Below are 14,616 nucleotides of genomic sequence, written 5' to 3'. Positions count from 1 at the left end.
AACAATTTGCGGATTGAAATGTCTTGTTGCGTAATCATGGATGCGTTGTCTTTCCCGGCACAAACCGGCCGGCCATTGAGGCCACAACCTGCCGGCTGGTCGACGTGTTTCCTGTGCAACGCAGAACCGCTGGATCGGTCTTGGTTCCGCAAAGGACGGAAAGCGTCGAGGGTCGTCTTGTTGTTTGCACTTTCAGCGAGGGAATCGACGTTGGCTTTGGCCAGAACATGTTCCAAATACTCTCCCGTTTGCTAGGGCGTCCGTATTCAACAACTTCCAGCCAGCGCCGGAACGCTACAACCCTATGCAAAGATGGCTGTCGCCTGCAACGGTATAATTTTCAAATTATCACATTGTTTGCTGGTAAATATACTGTAATTAAACTGTGAAAATGGTTTCCCATCTATTTTAATATTGGCATGGACGCTATCGGCATTCGCCATCATGTCTAGGGGAATTTCATGTGGCTGCTGCTCGATTTGCAACGAACCCGGTGGATCTATCCGCTCTCCAGTGCAAGACCAATGGGTGTAAAATTGGCTGACCATGGAAGTGCAACAGTGTGGAGCTCCTACGCACGGCAGTACAGGCGATAAAGTCATGTTGCTTGGAATGAGTTCATTTTATTTCCGTCTAGATACTGTGCCACATTTCAAACACTCTGGGAGGTAACACACACGCCGATTATCTGTCTGCTCGCATGATATAAATATAGTTCTAATTTGGTACGGAAGCATCGCTCTTTGCGTCCCATTAGAGGAAAAGAGTTCATTTTTTGACATTGCTAGATTCCAGCAGAGGTTGGTATTCGTTCATAGCTTTATGTTATCGAAATTTCTATAAAAATATATTTTCTTCAATATCTCCGTTCAATTTGAAGACCTTTATCAAGTATCTCATATGCATACAACTATTCCAATTTCTCAGATCGTTTTGTATTCGGTTTGAATGTCATCAATTTGCTAAGCAAAAATTAGTAACATTCTGCAATTTGATTTAGATAATATTACATAACACAAACATAAGCCAAAGCTATGTTTATGTTCAAACTGTTAAAAGGTGAAATCGACGCCCCGAACCTGCTGCAAAAAATCGATATCCAAGTCCCACGTCCAACCGCTAGACATTACACCTTATTGATGACATCACGGCATAACAACCAGTACGCCAGCAACGAGCTTATTTCTGCGATGATAGCTAGCTTTAACAGTGTGTACCACAGTCTCGACTTCAATAGGAACACTCAAGAGTTGTTTGAGGAATTAAGATACGCGTCCAGATGAGTCCTTGTTATATCACGTCCAGTAAATAACCATTTTAAATGTAACTATGTCTTGTGAAGCCCACGGAGGCCGACAAGTATCTTAAACAAATAAACAAATAAACAAATATTATTAACAAAACACCATAACGCCAGAGGTCGTGGGTTTGAATCTCAAGTCTGGTACTCCCTGGTATTGAGTAACCACACTCAGTAGCGGATTTAACGGTGTGCGGACTGAGCGGCCGATGGGGGCCGCGAGCTCGCAAGGGACCCCGAACCTCCGAGACCAAGTTTGCAAGAATTATACTTAAACCAATATTCTATAGAATTCATTAACATTCCTTAATGATTGACAGGTTGGAACGGTGTTAGCCTTGCAATAATGAGTTATTTTTCTGTATTCTATAGAAGTTAATGCTAAAAGCCATAACGAAATATTATAAGGGTAGTCTGTATATAACCAGCGCTGAAGAATAACGAAATAAAAATGTTTTAATGCAAATCAATTAGAAACAGGCATGTACGAGGTTTTTATATGCATCAACCAGGTTTTTAAATGTATCAAGTATACGACTAAAAGAATATTTTGGAAAACTGTCAACATTATCTATCTGATATCGTGAAATGCATTTTTGACATATCCTGTTGCCATACATATAAAAACGCTGCATACTAATTCAAATTAAAATCATTACTCATTCTAAAACGAGGTACATGTTTAAACGAGTACTTTTAGCAATTCTTAAAAGGGGAAGTATAATTACATTTTCTTTTTAAATTCTATTTATTGAAAAAGAATTGATAAACAAAATTCATTAACCAATCATCGAGGAGTACGCAGAAAACTTATTTTTTGTAGAAAAAAAATTAATAGGTATCTCTGAATTTGTAGAGTTCCACATTAAAAATTAAAATATGCAAAATGTATGGAAATGACACTCTTTTGTGTCCTGGCTGTAAATCTCTCTGGTATAGACGGTAAATTACCCTTATTTAAGATGATTGAACTGTGGATGGTTTTTAGGCTCATACACGAAAGGCGATATTTCTAGTTCCACAATTATATTCTAGATATTGTATTTGTTTTCTTAAATAAAATCTTGGTTCTTACGTACCAGGCCCCGCATGTTTTGCACGCTAGAACTGATTGTGCTATTTTATCAAATATCTGTTTTTGGTAATTATTGATTTGGCACCAACAATAGAAAAACTATTTCCCATTAATCCCCATTTCCTGACGTAAGTTTTTCGACGAAAACTTTTTGACGCTTTGAGTATTCTTCAAGCCAAGCCCTTCACCCATTGGCCAACATGTGGCTCCATCGGACTGGACATTCAGAGTGAATCTGGCGCCAGATAATTCACCATTTTGCGCCAAAAAATCTCGTCGCTCCCCAGGACGCGTTTGCATTCGGTGGAAATCAAATTAATTTGCCATTCGACCGTCCTGCCATCACCAGCCTCCCGAAGTAACGCATCCCAACACCCTTCATTAGCAAGTGTGTGTGTGTGTATGTGTGTGTGTGTTTGTTTCTATACGCGTGTGCGTCCGATTGTGAGTGTATTTTGGGCGAGAGCAAACCCTCGACGCGAATCGTTTAAGTTAATTACCCTTTTCCGTGCAATTGTTCCCGAAAAGCCCCGGCACGGCCCTAAATCGTCGTTGGCCCTATGCCGTCCCGCGAACACATGTCATCTCCTTTTTCCCCACTCCGACGCTCGGACACACCGGCAGTCCGAGAGCACCCCGGGAAAATAAAAACAAAGGATGCAAAAGAGATGGAGCGAGTTAAGTGCCCTTCCACACGTAATCCAAGGAAGAGCCAAATTTCCAAAGGGGCGGGGGGAATTGGATTCGCGCCACAAAAGTTTACATTCAATTTGCCCGAAAAAGCGACAAGCACTGGAGATTCGTTTTGCCGGAAATGAGAACACGTTGCCGGCTCGGGTTGCCAGCCAATTTCGGGACGGGGTCGGGGTGATAGTTCGGTTACATTTTGCGACTTTGTTGCCATTTCCAGCGATGCCAAAGCCACTTTGCCACCCGGGGGGAATTTCGCACGACACGGAGAGAGGTTTTGGCACGGAAGGGCGGGTGTGGAGAGAGTCGTGATCGGGGTTGCAAGTTTTTCTGCCCTATGAAAGCAGCCCGTACGCCTAATGGATGCTAATTGCTGGTAATCGAGCACCCGAGTCGAACGAATATCTCATGCTAAAAAATGGGCACCTTCCCAGTGGGTCCGTCCAGTCCCGGGCTGGGCCGAGCCTCCCGGGCACACTGACAACGGCAGCAAAGCAGCACATCTCAAACGCCCCAAGACCAAGGATCCGCAGCCCGGGGGCCAGTAACAAAAGGATTAAAGGTTGTATTCCGCATCGTAAAAGCAATCCGGCCCTTCACGTGCCAGACCGGGGAGGTTAATTAGGGTTCAGTTGAGTGGATTTTATCGCTGTCTGTCTGCCCTGTGCAGGCCGTTTTTCAAAACACCGCCCCTGCTCGTGGCCGACCGGTGATGTTTGTGCGATGGCATCCTGTCGGTTCGTAGTTTCAAAGGCAAATGCACGACCGGCAGGCTCCCGGGAGGCGCTGATCCCGGCGCCAGCCTCGAAGACCAACCGGGCTCCGGAAAAGAAAACAGCGACCGCCGGAGGAAGTGATCCTTCGGGCAACCGTGCACAGGAGACGATTTCCAAACGCTCCCCTGGCGGAGAAAAATAAAACCCTAATTATTTCCCGTGTCTGGAGGCTCCCCGCCAGACGGTTTCGAACGCAAACTCGACTGAAAAGTGATTCCACGGAAATTATTGTCCCACCAAGAGTCTACGTCGGTTGCTTCGGAGCGATGGAATTCGAGCCGTATCCAGCTGCTCAACAGGGAAAATGCACGGCCGGAAGCAAAACTATTTCACCCACCGCATCCATCCTTGCACTTCCGGTTCTTTTCTTGTTGTTTTTTTTTTGTCCATGAGGAAAACGATTTAAAATATAAAAATGAAAAGAATCTCCCGAATCCATCCACGGCGCGTCGCCGGTCGCTTGGCAGCGGTGACGTGGGACGTGGGCTCCGGAAGTCGATTTCAAGCCGGATTTAACGAGAAAAATGTGAAATATGAAGCCATGGTGCAACGATTGCTGGCTGCAGGAAATTTGTTGGTTCCACCGTGCGCACACCGCACGCCAAAGACAGTCCTTAGCGGACGTTTCACACACAATGAATAAGGAAAAAAAATCTCCCGCTTTGGGATGAATGAGGGAAAAATTGTCTCGCTTTGGTTCCGGCGTAGAAACATTTCTCAAACTCCCAAAGTTGCCCTGCATGCCGCAGCTGCTTCACGTGCGCTGTTAGTTCCTAAACACGAACGGCAGAAATGAAAAGAAATAATGAACTATTTTGCCCGCTGACAATTTTTTTTTGTTTTGCGCTAGTTTTCATCACCAGCGTCATCTTTCCATTGAAGAACTCCACCGGACGGCTCAATGTTTCTGCACCATCTCCGCGGGATAACTCCATGAGTCGGCTTACCGGAGAAATGGAGAGCAAGGGGTAGAGAGAGAGAGTGAGTAAATGGTAGAACGGACCATTTGCGTTGCCGTTTGTGATCCTCGGCCACCGTTAAGGCGAGTGGTATAGAAGAAAAATCCCTCCGTCCATCTCTTTTGGGCGCTTTTCACCTTGAAGGGAGGTGTAAAACGCTTGACTCGATCGTCACAGGATCCACTATGGCGTGGACGATTGGACGAGACTGAGAGAGCTGACGGGGAAAATGAAATACTAAAATACTACCGGCACTCGTCCAGCTGGTTTGTGTTGCCGCAAAAAGCAGAGTGCATTATGGAACCCATCTCGGTCGCTCAGGTTGGGAACCGGGAAGGGATAATATGTTTTTTTACGACAACCAACGAAAGCGGATCGTCGGAACTTTCTTTCGTCGTCTCTACCTGGCAGCCAGCAGAGGTTCGTTGGTTCAACTGGAAAATTGAGTTTTCAATGCGACCAACATTTTGACTGCCTCACTGACAGCGAGCTGACTCGACCGGAAGGCCCGGAAGTGGGAGATTGCCGCAGGGTGTGGGCAATTCTCCCAGGATCACTTCCCGTGCTGACGACGCCGTGACTTTCGGGCTCGCAGGCGAAACCCGTCGGGCGAAAACCCGTTGTCCCAGGTCGACAGAAGCTGTACGACAGTGATCCTCCGAAGGGCCTTCGGTAAGTGTTTTTCGCCGACCGTTGAGTGACGGCGTTTACGGTGGAAGAATTGTCTCAATCTAATGTATAAAAACTGCGGAAAAATGTCGTTTAAAGCATGCCCTTCAATCTTTGCCCCATCGCTGACCTGTTATGTGCGCGAACGTTGTGCTTTTTATGTTCATACTGCAGACTAATCCTGCGACTATTTGCATGGCGCTTGATATTACTCTCATTCCAGTTTCATTTCATCCTACTTGTCTCCATTGGCCGTACGCAAATTTTAAAAAATTAATCTAAACAATTTTACTAAAATTGCCATTAAATAAGTATCACAAAAAGTTAGTAAATATGCGCCTTATCCGTTCAATTGTTTGTTATTTGAACATGCAAGGTTCTTAAGTGTTGCGAAAATTATAACGTGGGAGGGGGAGTGGTAACCTAGGGTGTGAGTAGAAGGATGGGGGGATTAAACGGTTCAGATCAGTATAGGCGTATTCGGTTATGTCGTATATTTTAGGTGGAAGCTGATCATGTGTTATTTATAACTTTATCACTCTGCTATCTAAAAGTAAGTTTTATTGTAATGGTTCATTTTTTACTCTTCATGTCTCTGGAAATTATATACCTGTATATCATTCACTTTATCATTTTTTTTATTTTTGTGTTCAAATGTGTGTAACAACTAAAATATGTTGTGGTTTTTTAATTTGAAAATATTTTAAATTCTAATTTTCATAGAATAATTGAACTTATTGCCAATAGGAGCAAAGCTACTTTGTTACCAGCTAATTGAAATCATTCAACATATAAAAACAAAGTTGTTTCAAATGACTCGGACTTTTAGTTACGAAAAAATTGATTATTAAAGTTTCATAATGTAACCGTAGACGTTACGATTAAAGGATTTTTATGAACAACTTCAATTAATTTCAATAATTTATCCATGCATCATTCATCAAAAGCAAATTTTCTCACAATTTTTCTTTTCTACTGCACAAGTTGTTAGTGGCCACAAACTCTGTCGTAACAAAACTAAATCACGCACAAAACACACTTAGTTCATCATTTTTGACAGGTGCTGAAGATAAGTCTATTCAACTTTTATCCTCCACTTCTTGCCCCACCGCAACAATCCGATCCTTCCCGCACCCAAACAATCACGAAAAGCTATAATTCATCCCGTTCGACCCTCGGCGCAGGTCTCTCTTCCCACGTACCGACGTAACGTGAAATTTATTTCTCACCCATCAACCCGTCCTAATTCGTGTGGCGCCAGACTAGCTCTGGAAAACTCTCACTCTAGCCTCGATTAGCTCACCGCACCTCGGCCCTCTCGGTTGGGACCGTCTCGCGTCTTTTGCTGGTCGTACATCCGCTAAACGATTGCTTGTGCACAAGCTTCCGGTGTGTGTTACCGAAGTGAGTGATGTGTTTTGGTTTCAGCATTCCTCTGTTACGCCTTTGCCGCAAGGTTCTATCACGTCTAAAATCACTCGACTCGGCTGCCGCACAATGGCAGAGAGATCTACGACTGTTTTCTTTTTTACAACGCAACCTTTCGGAAGGGATGCTTAACGGCGCTAAGAACATATGACGGTATTTCAATGCGGCATTCATAAACAATAGTGTTATGTGGTTCAGAAAATCACAAGATAAAATGGGAAAAGGAAGTCACACCAAACATGGGCTAGCCATGACTGCGACACTTCAAAGGCGACGAATGTTTGAAGAAGCTTTTAAGGGGTGTTTTGTGGGCTTGTAACATCCTCGAAACACATATAAAGCATGATTTTTCGTTGCCTGGCTGACGAAATATGCAACCGAGAGTTTTCGTGAGCGAAAAGTTTTCGTTTCATTATATTTATAAATAAGATTTCCTTTAGGATTCCTATCCGACTTGGGAACTCTAAACTACAAACGTGTCTGTACATTTTAAGGATATTTAAAATAATATATCTTGTCCGATTGTATCGTATGGTTATTGTCTGTACTACAAAGTTAATTTGTTATTTACTATCATCTGATGGGGTAACCCGTGACCTCGAGTCCAGATCACCTTCAAGAAAATATTTAATTTATCTTTTCAACAAGGGTTTCATTGCCAAGTTCCTATAGAAAGAATCCCATTTGACCAAACCTAGATAAAACTACATACTTTAATATAAGGTATATCACGGTAAATTACATGCTGCTTGACTTATATGACTGTACAAATGAAGAATTCTTACTTTGGCCTGTTCACGTTTAACATAGACCTTCCTCTGTCCATCTGACAGCCTTAGTTAGAGTTATTATTTACTCGGCTCTTAATTTTTAGTATCATGTGAGTATAAAATATGAACATTTATTTACTTTTTTCCTGAAAACGGTGAAACAGTTACGTTTTCTTAAAAAGTTCTAACTGTTTACTTAAGCCGTTGAGATTAAAAAGATTAAAGAATACAATTATACATTAAGATATTACTTTTAAACGTTTTAAAATTATTGCAATATGAAGACAAAAATTTCTCTTGAGCTTTTCTCATGAATTTTTATGGCAACGATCGATCGTCTAATAGATTCTACTTCATTTACCATTATTTCGTCACCGTAAAATGGCCTTTTTCCGGTTTATGACCGGCTCGTTTCATCTCGTTTGGCGCCGGACCCTTTATCTAATGCTTGCAGCGAGATTAAAGCAACGGATAAAACGCGGTGAATAAAGTCTCCGACCATGGAAAGCTTGCTTTCTCGGAAGCACGGCAAATTTCCTAATCACCGGAGGTACGTCGGAAGGGTGCGGCGCACCCTCGAGGCGCAAGATACTTCTCTGTGAACCTTCGCCCATTCGAGCAGTGTGGAGATGAACCGGGTCGAAACATCAAAGGTAAGGACGGCATGAAGTGACAACCTCCTGGGATGAGTGCGTTTTAATAGCAACAGTTTTTCCGCACACTAATTAATTGGCCATCCATCGAGATGCTTCGGCTCTTATCTGAAGCGGGCCATCGAGTGAACTTTGCCATCGTCGGTCAGTAGAGAGCAAAAGTAAAGGCGGCCTTTCCACTGGTTGAGGAATGGGTGGGTTTCTCGGTGGAATTAAAGTTATGTTTTGAGTTTGAAAACAAATTCGATGTACGACCTTTCACTTTATCAAAAACTACCTCAAAGGTAAACGTGAAAAATGTGAAAGATACAAACTCAATTTTTAAAAATCTTACCAATAGTAAACAATCCAACGATACATTATCGACATGGAGACTATGATCATGCATCATTAAATAAATGGATGCCTAGATAGTAAATTGTCTGAACAAGTTATAAGCTTACCAAAGCTCAATAAATAATGACAAAATACTATATAAAAAATTCCGAAACGAATTGCAATGCAATTTTCCACACACATAACTGATTAAAGGTATTCATAAGCTTAAAGCGGTAGAAGTGCAAAAAGTATGTGAATAGGGCGGATAAAAAATGTCAATCCCATTAAATCTCCTGCTTACTCCAGCGATCAACGCACCTCATGCGAAAGCCGGTACACATCATGCTTCGCTATTCAACATGGATTGAGTTCGATCCCAGCGAATCTCAATGGCCTATTTGAAACGTACAGTTGAAAGTATCGAGGCCAGTTGTTCGGTACATTTGCCGGGTTTATTATAAAATCCTTTTAACCATTCAACATCAGTCACCGGTTTTCTGGGGCAACGTTGGCTGGCGGTTGGAAGCTAACAAACGGATTTTTCCTTGCAATTCCTAACAAGCCATATCTACGTGAAATACACCGTGTTCCTTTACACCACACTGACATTCTCATGCACTCATGCAAAGCAGAATGTAAGTAAATCTCTGCGGGCGGGCAATCCAATAAAATAAATTATTCGTAGTGGAATTGAAAAACTTTTCCACATCCAGCGGCAAAACTACTCCCAATTCGACGTGAGCATTTTTTTTTAAACTCTTCTTTCCCCAGCTAAGTAGCAGCTTTTCCTCTTAATGTAAAGTGTTCCTTTCATTCTCGTGTGTACGTGTGTGTGTGTGTGTTCATGTAGTCGTGGGCCTGGATGACGAAACTGCAACCCTCTGCCTTCCGAAGGTAACTTCTATTCATGATGCTTTCCTGTAAATAGGGAAAACGGGGCAAGAAAAGGAGGTGGACATTTTTCCCCTTACCCTCCCAAACATTTCCACAATAAATCAAACGAAAAAATGCACCTAAATTGCGACGCCCCACATGACGGGATTTGAGGAGTTTGCACCACATCGCTCTTACATCGGATATATATTTAAAAAAAACGGAGCAAAATTGTTGAGCAAACCAGGATAGCACCAGGGGGCCATCACCCTTTTCCGGCCACTGCGGTTACGGTTCATGGGTTTTCCTCTCTTTTCCTCCCTGTGCTGTCGCAATGTACGCTGTTACCTTCAGGTCGCTTTCCTCGGGCCTGCTTGTTGCCCCCCGGGAGCCTTCGTCTTGGGAGCAATAATTTCAGTACGACGATTTTCCCTTGTAAAACCAATCACACAACGACTCACACACAAACAGACTCACATCGATCCTAAACCGTCCCCGCGACCACGGGGTCATGGGGTGAAAAACTTGGCTGTGTGGTTACAAATACTCATTTCGAACATATGCTGCCAAAGAACGGTGGAGCGGACACAAAAAAATGACGAGAAAGTAGACCCGACATGTGGTCGGGTAGCTCGAAGACCTACAGGACGCACCGTTGCACAGGTGAGATGAAATTGAAGTGATGGGAAAATCCAATATACGTACATCGATGAATGGTTGCGGTGGAGACGAGTGGAAAATTTGCTACCGAAACCGGCAACATTAGTACAAGCGCAGTCGAAACGGCTGCAGATGAGAGATGATCAAGCGGCAATGGAGTGGATGGCGGACCTGTTTCTTCGAACTTTTTTCAAAAAGTATAAAAGGAACCTAGTAACACCACAAAACGTTGTAGCCCTTCAGCTGAACGGAAAAGTTCGAACCCTCCATGTGTGGCGGTGCAATACTTTGTGAAGGATGCAGTGTTTGTGTTGTCATCGTGGATCGTCGTTGCTCGGTAGAGCAAGTTGCCGCTCGTAAAAGTATCCAAATTGCCAGCAACCGCTCTGGATATTGTCGCCTTCAAGTACCGGCGGTCCTGATCCTACCATCGCTCCCACAGTATCTGTCGTGTGTCATTGGAGCAACCAATAAACCCGCTGCCAATGGGTGCCATCTTGCCAACAATCAGGAGTGCGAACAGCAGCGGCATGCAACAGCCCAGCACCGCACAATTGCCACAAATTAACTGAGCGTAGCAATGGGCAAACCTCCGAAACGAGCAGCACCGAGTGGGAAGGGAAAGTTTTCAAAACGGAAAACAAAAAATCTCTGATCGCTTTATTTCCGATGCACTCGATGGCTCGCAGGGATTCGGAAAAGTTGCGCATCGACGAACATTTTGCACCCGGTCGCGATCGTGCGCTACCCGGGAAATGCATGCATGCAGCGTGGCTCGGAGGTGAATTTTTCACCGAATGGGAAAAGTTTTAATTAACGTTGGGACGTACCACCCTCGCTGACCGATCTTTTACGGCTCCTTTTATTCGGCGTGAAGTTCTGAGAGCCAAATCTACGATTGGTTCACGTGTTGTGGAAAGCGTTCCGAAATGGGACAAGCGGGAGTTTAAATGCACCGAGTTTTGGAGCGTTTTTAGCTATGAACTGTTATTTGTGAACACGTAAAAACTACGATTCCCACGCATCGTGGTTTGTTTTTGTGCGTAAAAGGATTTTAATTTTGACAAATTTAATTTTGCCGCAATTTAATTTTGACAAATCCCGATGGCATCGAAATTTTCGCTGGTAAACGAACAATATTGAACCGTATTGGCGTACAACCTTTCTCTTTTATGAAAGCTTATCCTTAAAAAATACTAAAAACTGCGATACTGTTACCTACGATACTGTGTTTGATCTGTCATTCATTCAATTGTGTGAAATTATTTTAAGTTATACCACCATTACCAGATAAACTTCATGCTTCTTTTGAATTTTCCTCTGGCCTATTAGTAACTAGAATAATTGAAATTTTTAAATTAACTTTAATTCTAGTTGAATCCCATGCCTAGCTCAAACAAGTGGATTTCATTTGTAATGCTTTTCCCGCGGCTAGAGCAGTTTTTCCCGTTTTGTTTCTACTTTCGCGTGCACTAATTCGGAATGCACCCGTTTGTACCATTTTTTTTAATCTATCCAAATGAACTAAATTTGACAATGTATCGATCTAAATTATAGAAAATCTAAAAAACACCAGGACCATTTTTTTCTCGACATGGCAAGACTGCGAAGGGGTTCATAGTGTTGAAAAATAGTTTCATGTAACTTTTAGTTAAATAAACATACCCTTTGATGATGGTTTCATGACGATGACGATTAAAAAGTATCATGTTAACGGTAAACCAAAATAAATTACACACAAATTTTTGCACTAACCACGCATAATCTAATGCTGCTCATTTTATTTTACGCTGCTCTTCTCATTTGAAATTAAGATTTTCAATCTCTATCGGTAGTTTGATATTTCGGAAAATAGAAAAAAAGTGAAACCAATTTCCACTGGTCCAGTTTAAAATAGAATGACAGCTAATGCAACAGGAAGTCAGCAGAGAATATTCGACTTTTCGGTGTATCCTCTACTCGTTGTTAAATACTCTTCCTACTCTCCCATCCATGCCGTTTTTTTTTTTTGCTCTACATCTCCTCAGTCCTACCATACCGGTCTCCTATCAGCGTAAAATAGCCACCCATGCAGTCGCGTGAGTAATCCCCTTAAGCACATTATACAATAAATTTAAATCTTTCACTCCAGCTGACAAACTGAGCAGACGTGCGATTTTTATTTTCGCTTGCCCTGCGAGAGCCCCACGGTGTCATTCATTGTTGTGAGCGTCGCAACAAGAAAACGCCGGCTTCCTCGAAGGCATCGCGTCCAATCCAGAGCCCAGCGGAGCGAGACGTTTAAAATGTGATTATCGTCTTCATTTTATTTCCGTCACTCGGTTGTACAACCGGCCGAGGAAACGATGATTTCGCCGAACGCGCTGTCATTGCCGTTTGGTGCGGTCGTTTCGCATTTCTGCGCTCCAAAGCGAACCGTACACTTCCGCCGTGTTGGTGCACATAAAAACCGATGGATCAGGCGCAGGCTTGAAGCCCCCTCGAGTATCCTATTTGGACGTTCGATGGCTGGGCGGAAAAATGGAAAGAAGCGGTAGGTCGACATTAATGATGTTTTTCCACTTCCGGCTACATTCAATCAGCGTGAAACTATCTGGTTTAGAACGTTGACGGTAGAAATGTATCTAGAACATCATAGCAACTAGCAAAGAAAATGGAGCCTTCTTAATGTACTTATTTGTTTCCTTATTTTAAATCAGAATGGGAAATTATTTCATGGTACTTCATTTCACTCAACTATCTGCAGCTTGTCCTGATTTTTAATATTATTTTTCCTTTTGATTTTTAATATCCATCGCAATACCACGTTATAATTACAAAATTGCCATAAAACTGGGATTCATCGTCAAATTCGTTCACGATGGAGGCGCATGGTTGTTCTTGACGGTTTCACCTATAACATTGCACTTCCCAATATACTACATTATTGGCCCTAATAAATTCTGAATGTATTGAAAACATTTTGAATATTTTTTATGAATTTTAACACATGTAGAAAACATAACATTGAGTGGCTTCTTATTGGAAATTTTGTCAAAAATGTTTTGCGTACAGGCAGTTTCGTCGATTTGTATAATAAAATAAGAAACTTTGCGATTCAATGAAATAACTCATTCGTCGTTACTCCACGTTTTGTCGACCAAAAACAATAATTGTAAACCAGACTAATTTACCATAGTAATGGATTTTACTGACAGTACGCTGATAATGCTTTAAATTAACTTTTTCCGCTGAATTAGTGAGCAAAGCACATACGTTTTGCTATAATCTCATGAAGTAGTTTGGGCATTTCCAATAACCAACTTCTTTTTCCATCGCAAAAGATCTGCTCAAATGCATCCACGTTTACACCATGGCGACGTATGATCATAAATATTTTATGTGAGAAGAATAAATTTCACCTCCGATGACGCCAACACGTCTTACGACCCATAGTTCGCCCTGGAACCCCAAACCAACGAACCCGCTCGGATCTATGACGCAAATGTACTGCACCGTATGCGGCAATTGGGCCGAACACTCTGATTTCGGCTTCGTTACCAATAATACAGTGACATACAGCGGTATGGACAGTTTTACTATCGAGCGATTGTCTTACGGTACCTGATTCGGTATAGCCGCAGTGCCGGAACGCCGAAATTGAAATGCCGGGTGTAGTGAAATCCGTTTTATGTGCGAATAAAAACACTTCCCCCGCGAACGTGACGCTCTGGGATGAAGTTCCCGTGCCCTCCCATGATGGTTGACAGCGAGGAAGCACCAACAGCATGGTAGCGTTTCACAACAAGGCAAAGAGTAAAGTAGTAAAAATTCAATAAATCCGCACCCTCGGTTTGTTTTATCACAGTTGTTGTGGTAGTTGAGCGCAAAACGACGCACCACAATCTTGTCATCGGGCGATGAATAAGAAATATTCCTATTTTCGGTTTGCGGCTCCAACTCGAGTTGATTAGAGTGATTGATTCAATGCTCGCGTCTTCTTAAACTTTTCCTTTTTTTTCCAGGTTGGAATTGAACCCACGGTGCTTCACCCGACCCACGACAACCTGCACTGGGCCTCGAGGGATTTAACGATTCAGGTAATTTTCGCGGAACGCTCCTTTAGCTTTCCACGTGTATCGTCTTACACTCTCCTGTCTTCCTATCGCAGCTGCTTCCCTCACACTATACCACGGGGCAGCTAATACTGCGGTGCCTGGCCGAGGTTGGAACCATCTACTCGGAGGTATCGCAGGCGCCACTGGAATCCAGCCGCAAGGAGCCTATACCGGAGCGAGGTGAGTGTGGCTAATTTTTCCTCCGAACCCCCGTCCACCGTGGGTTTGTTTTCATCGCAAGCTAGCGATGACATCCACACACCCACACACAGAAACGTCGAGATTTGGCCTCGCGATCCCGCAACTTCCTGCCAGCGCGCCGGTGACGGCTTCATAACGATAATTGAA

The 14,616-nt window shown here is 43.0% G+C and overlaps 1 protein-coding gene across 1 annotated transcript in view; it reads left to right on the top strand.

The window, feature by feature from the left end:
* The window catches only part of LOC131288561 (uncharacterized), a 111,718-nt gene that overhangs the window by 77,089 nt on the left and 20,013 nt on the right, over positions 1-14,616 (top strand). The window contains exons 5-6 of the mRNA XM_058317705.1: positions 14,176-14,250; positions 14,322-14,448. Of these exons, the coding sequence (XP_058173688.1) occupies positions 14,176-14,250; positions 14,322-14,448 (202 nt within the window). The remainder of the gene's footprint in view (positions 1-14,175; positions 14,251-14,321; positions 14,449-14,616) is intronic.

This window comes from Anopheles ziemanni, chromosome 3, assembly GCF_943734765.1.
Source record: "Anopheles ziemanni chromosome 3, idAnoZiCoDA_A2_x.2, whole genome shotgun sequence".
NCBI lineage: Eukaryota > Metazoa > Arthropoda > Insecta > Diptera > Culicidae > Anopheles > Anopheles ziemanni.
Note: the sequence above shows the minus strand (reverse complement) of the source record. Positions and strands in the feature narration are given on the sequence as shown.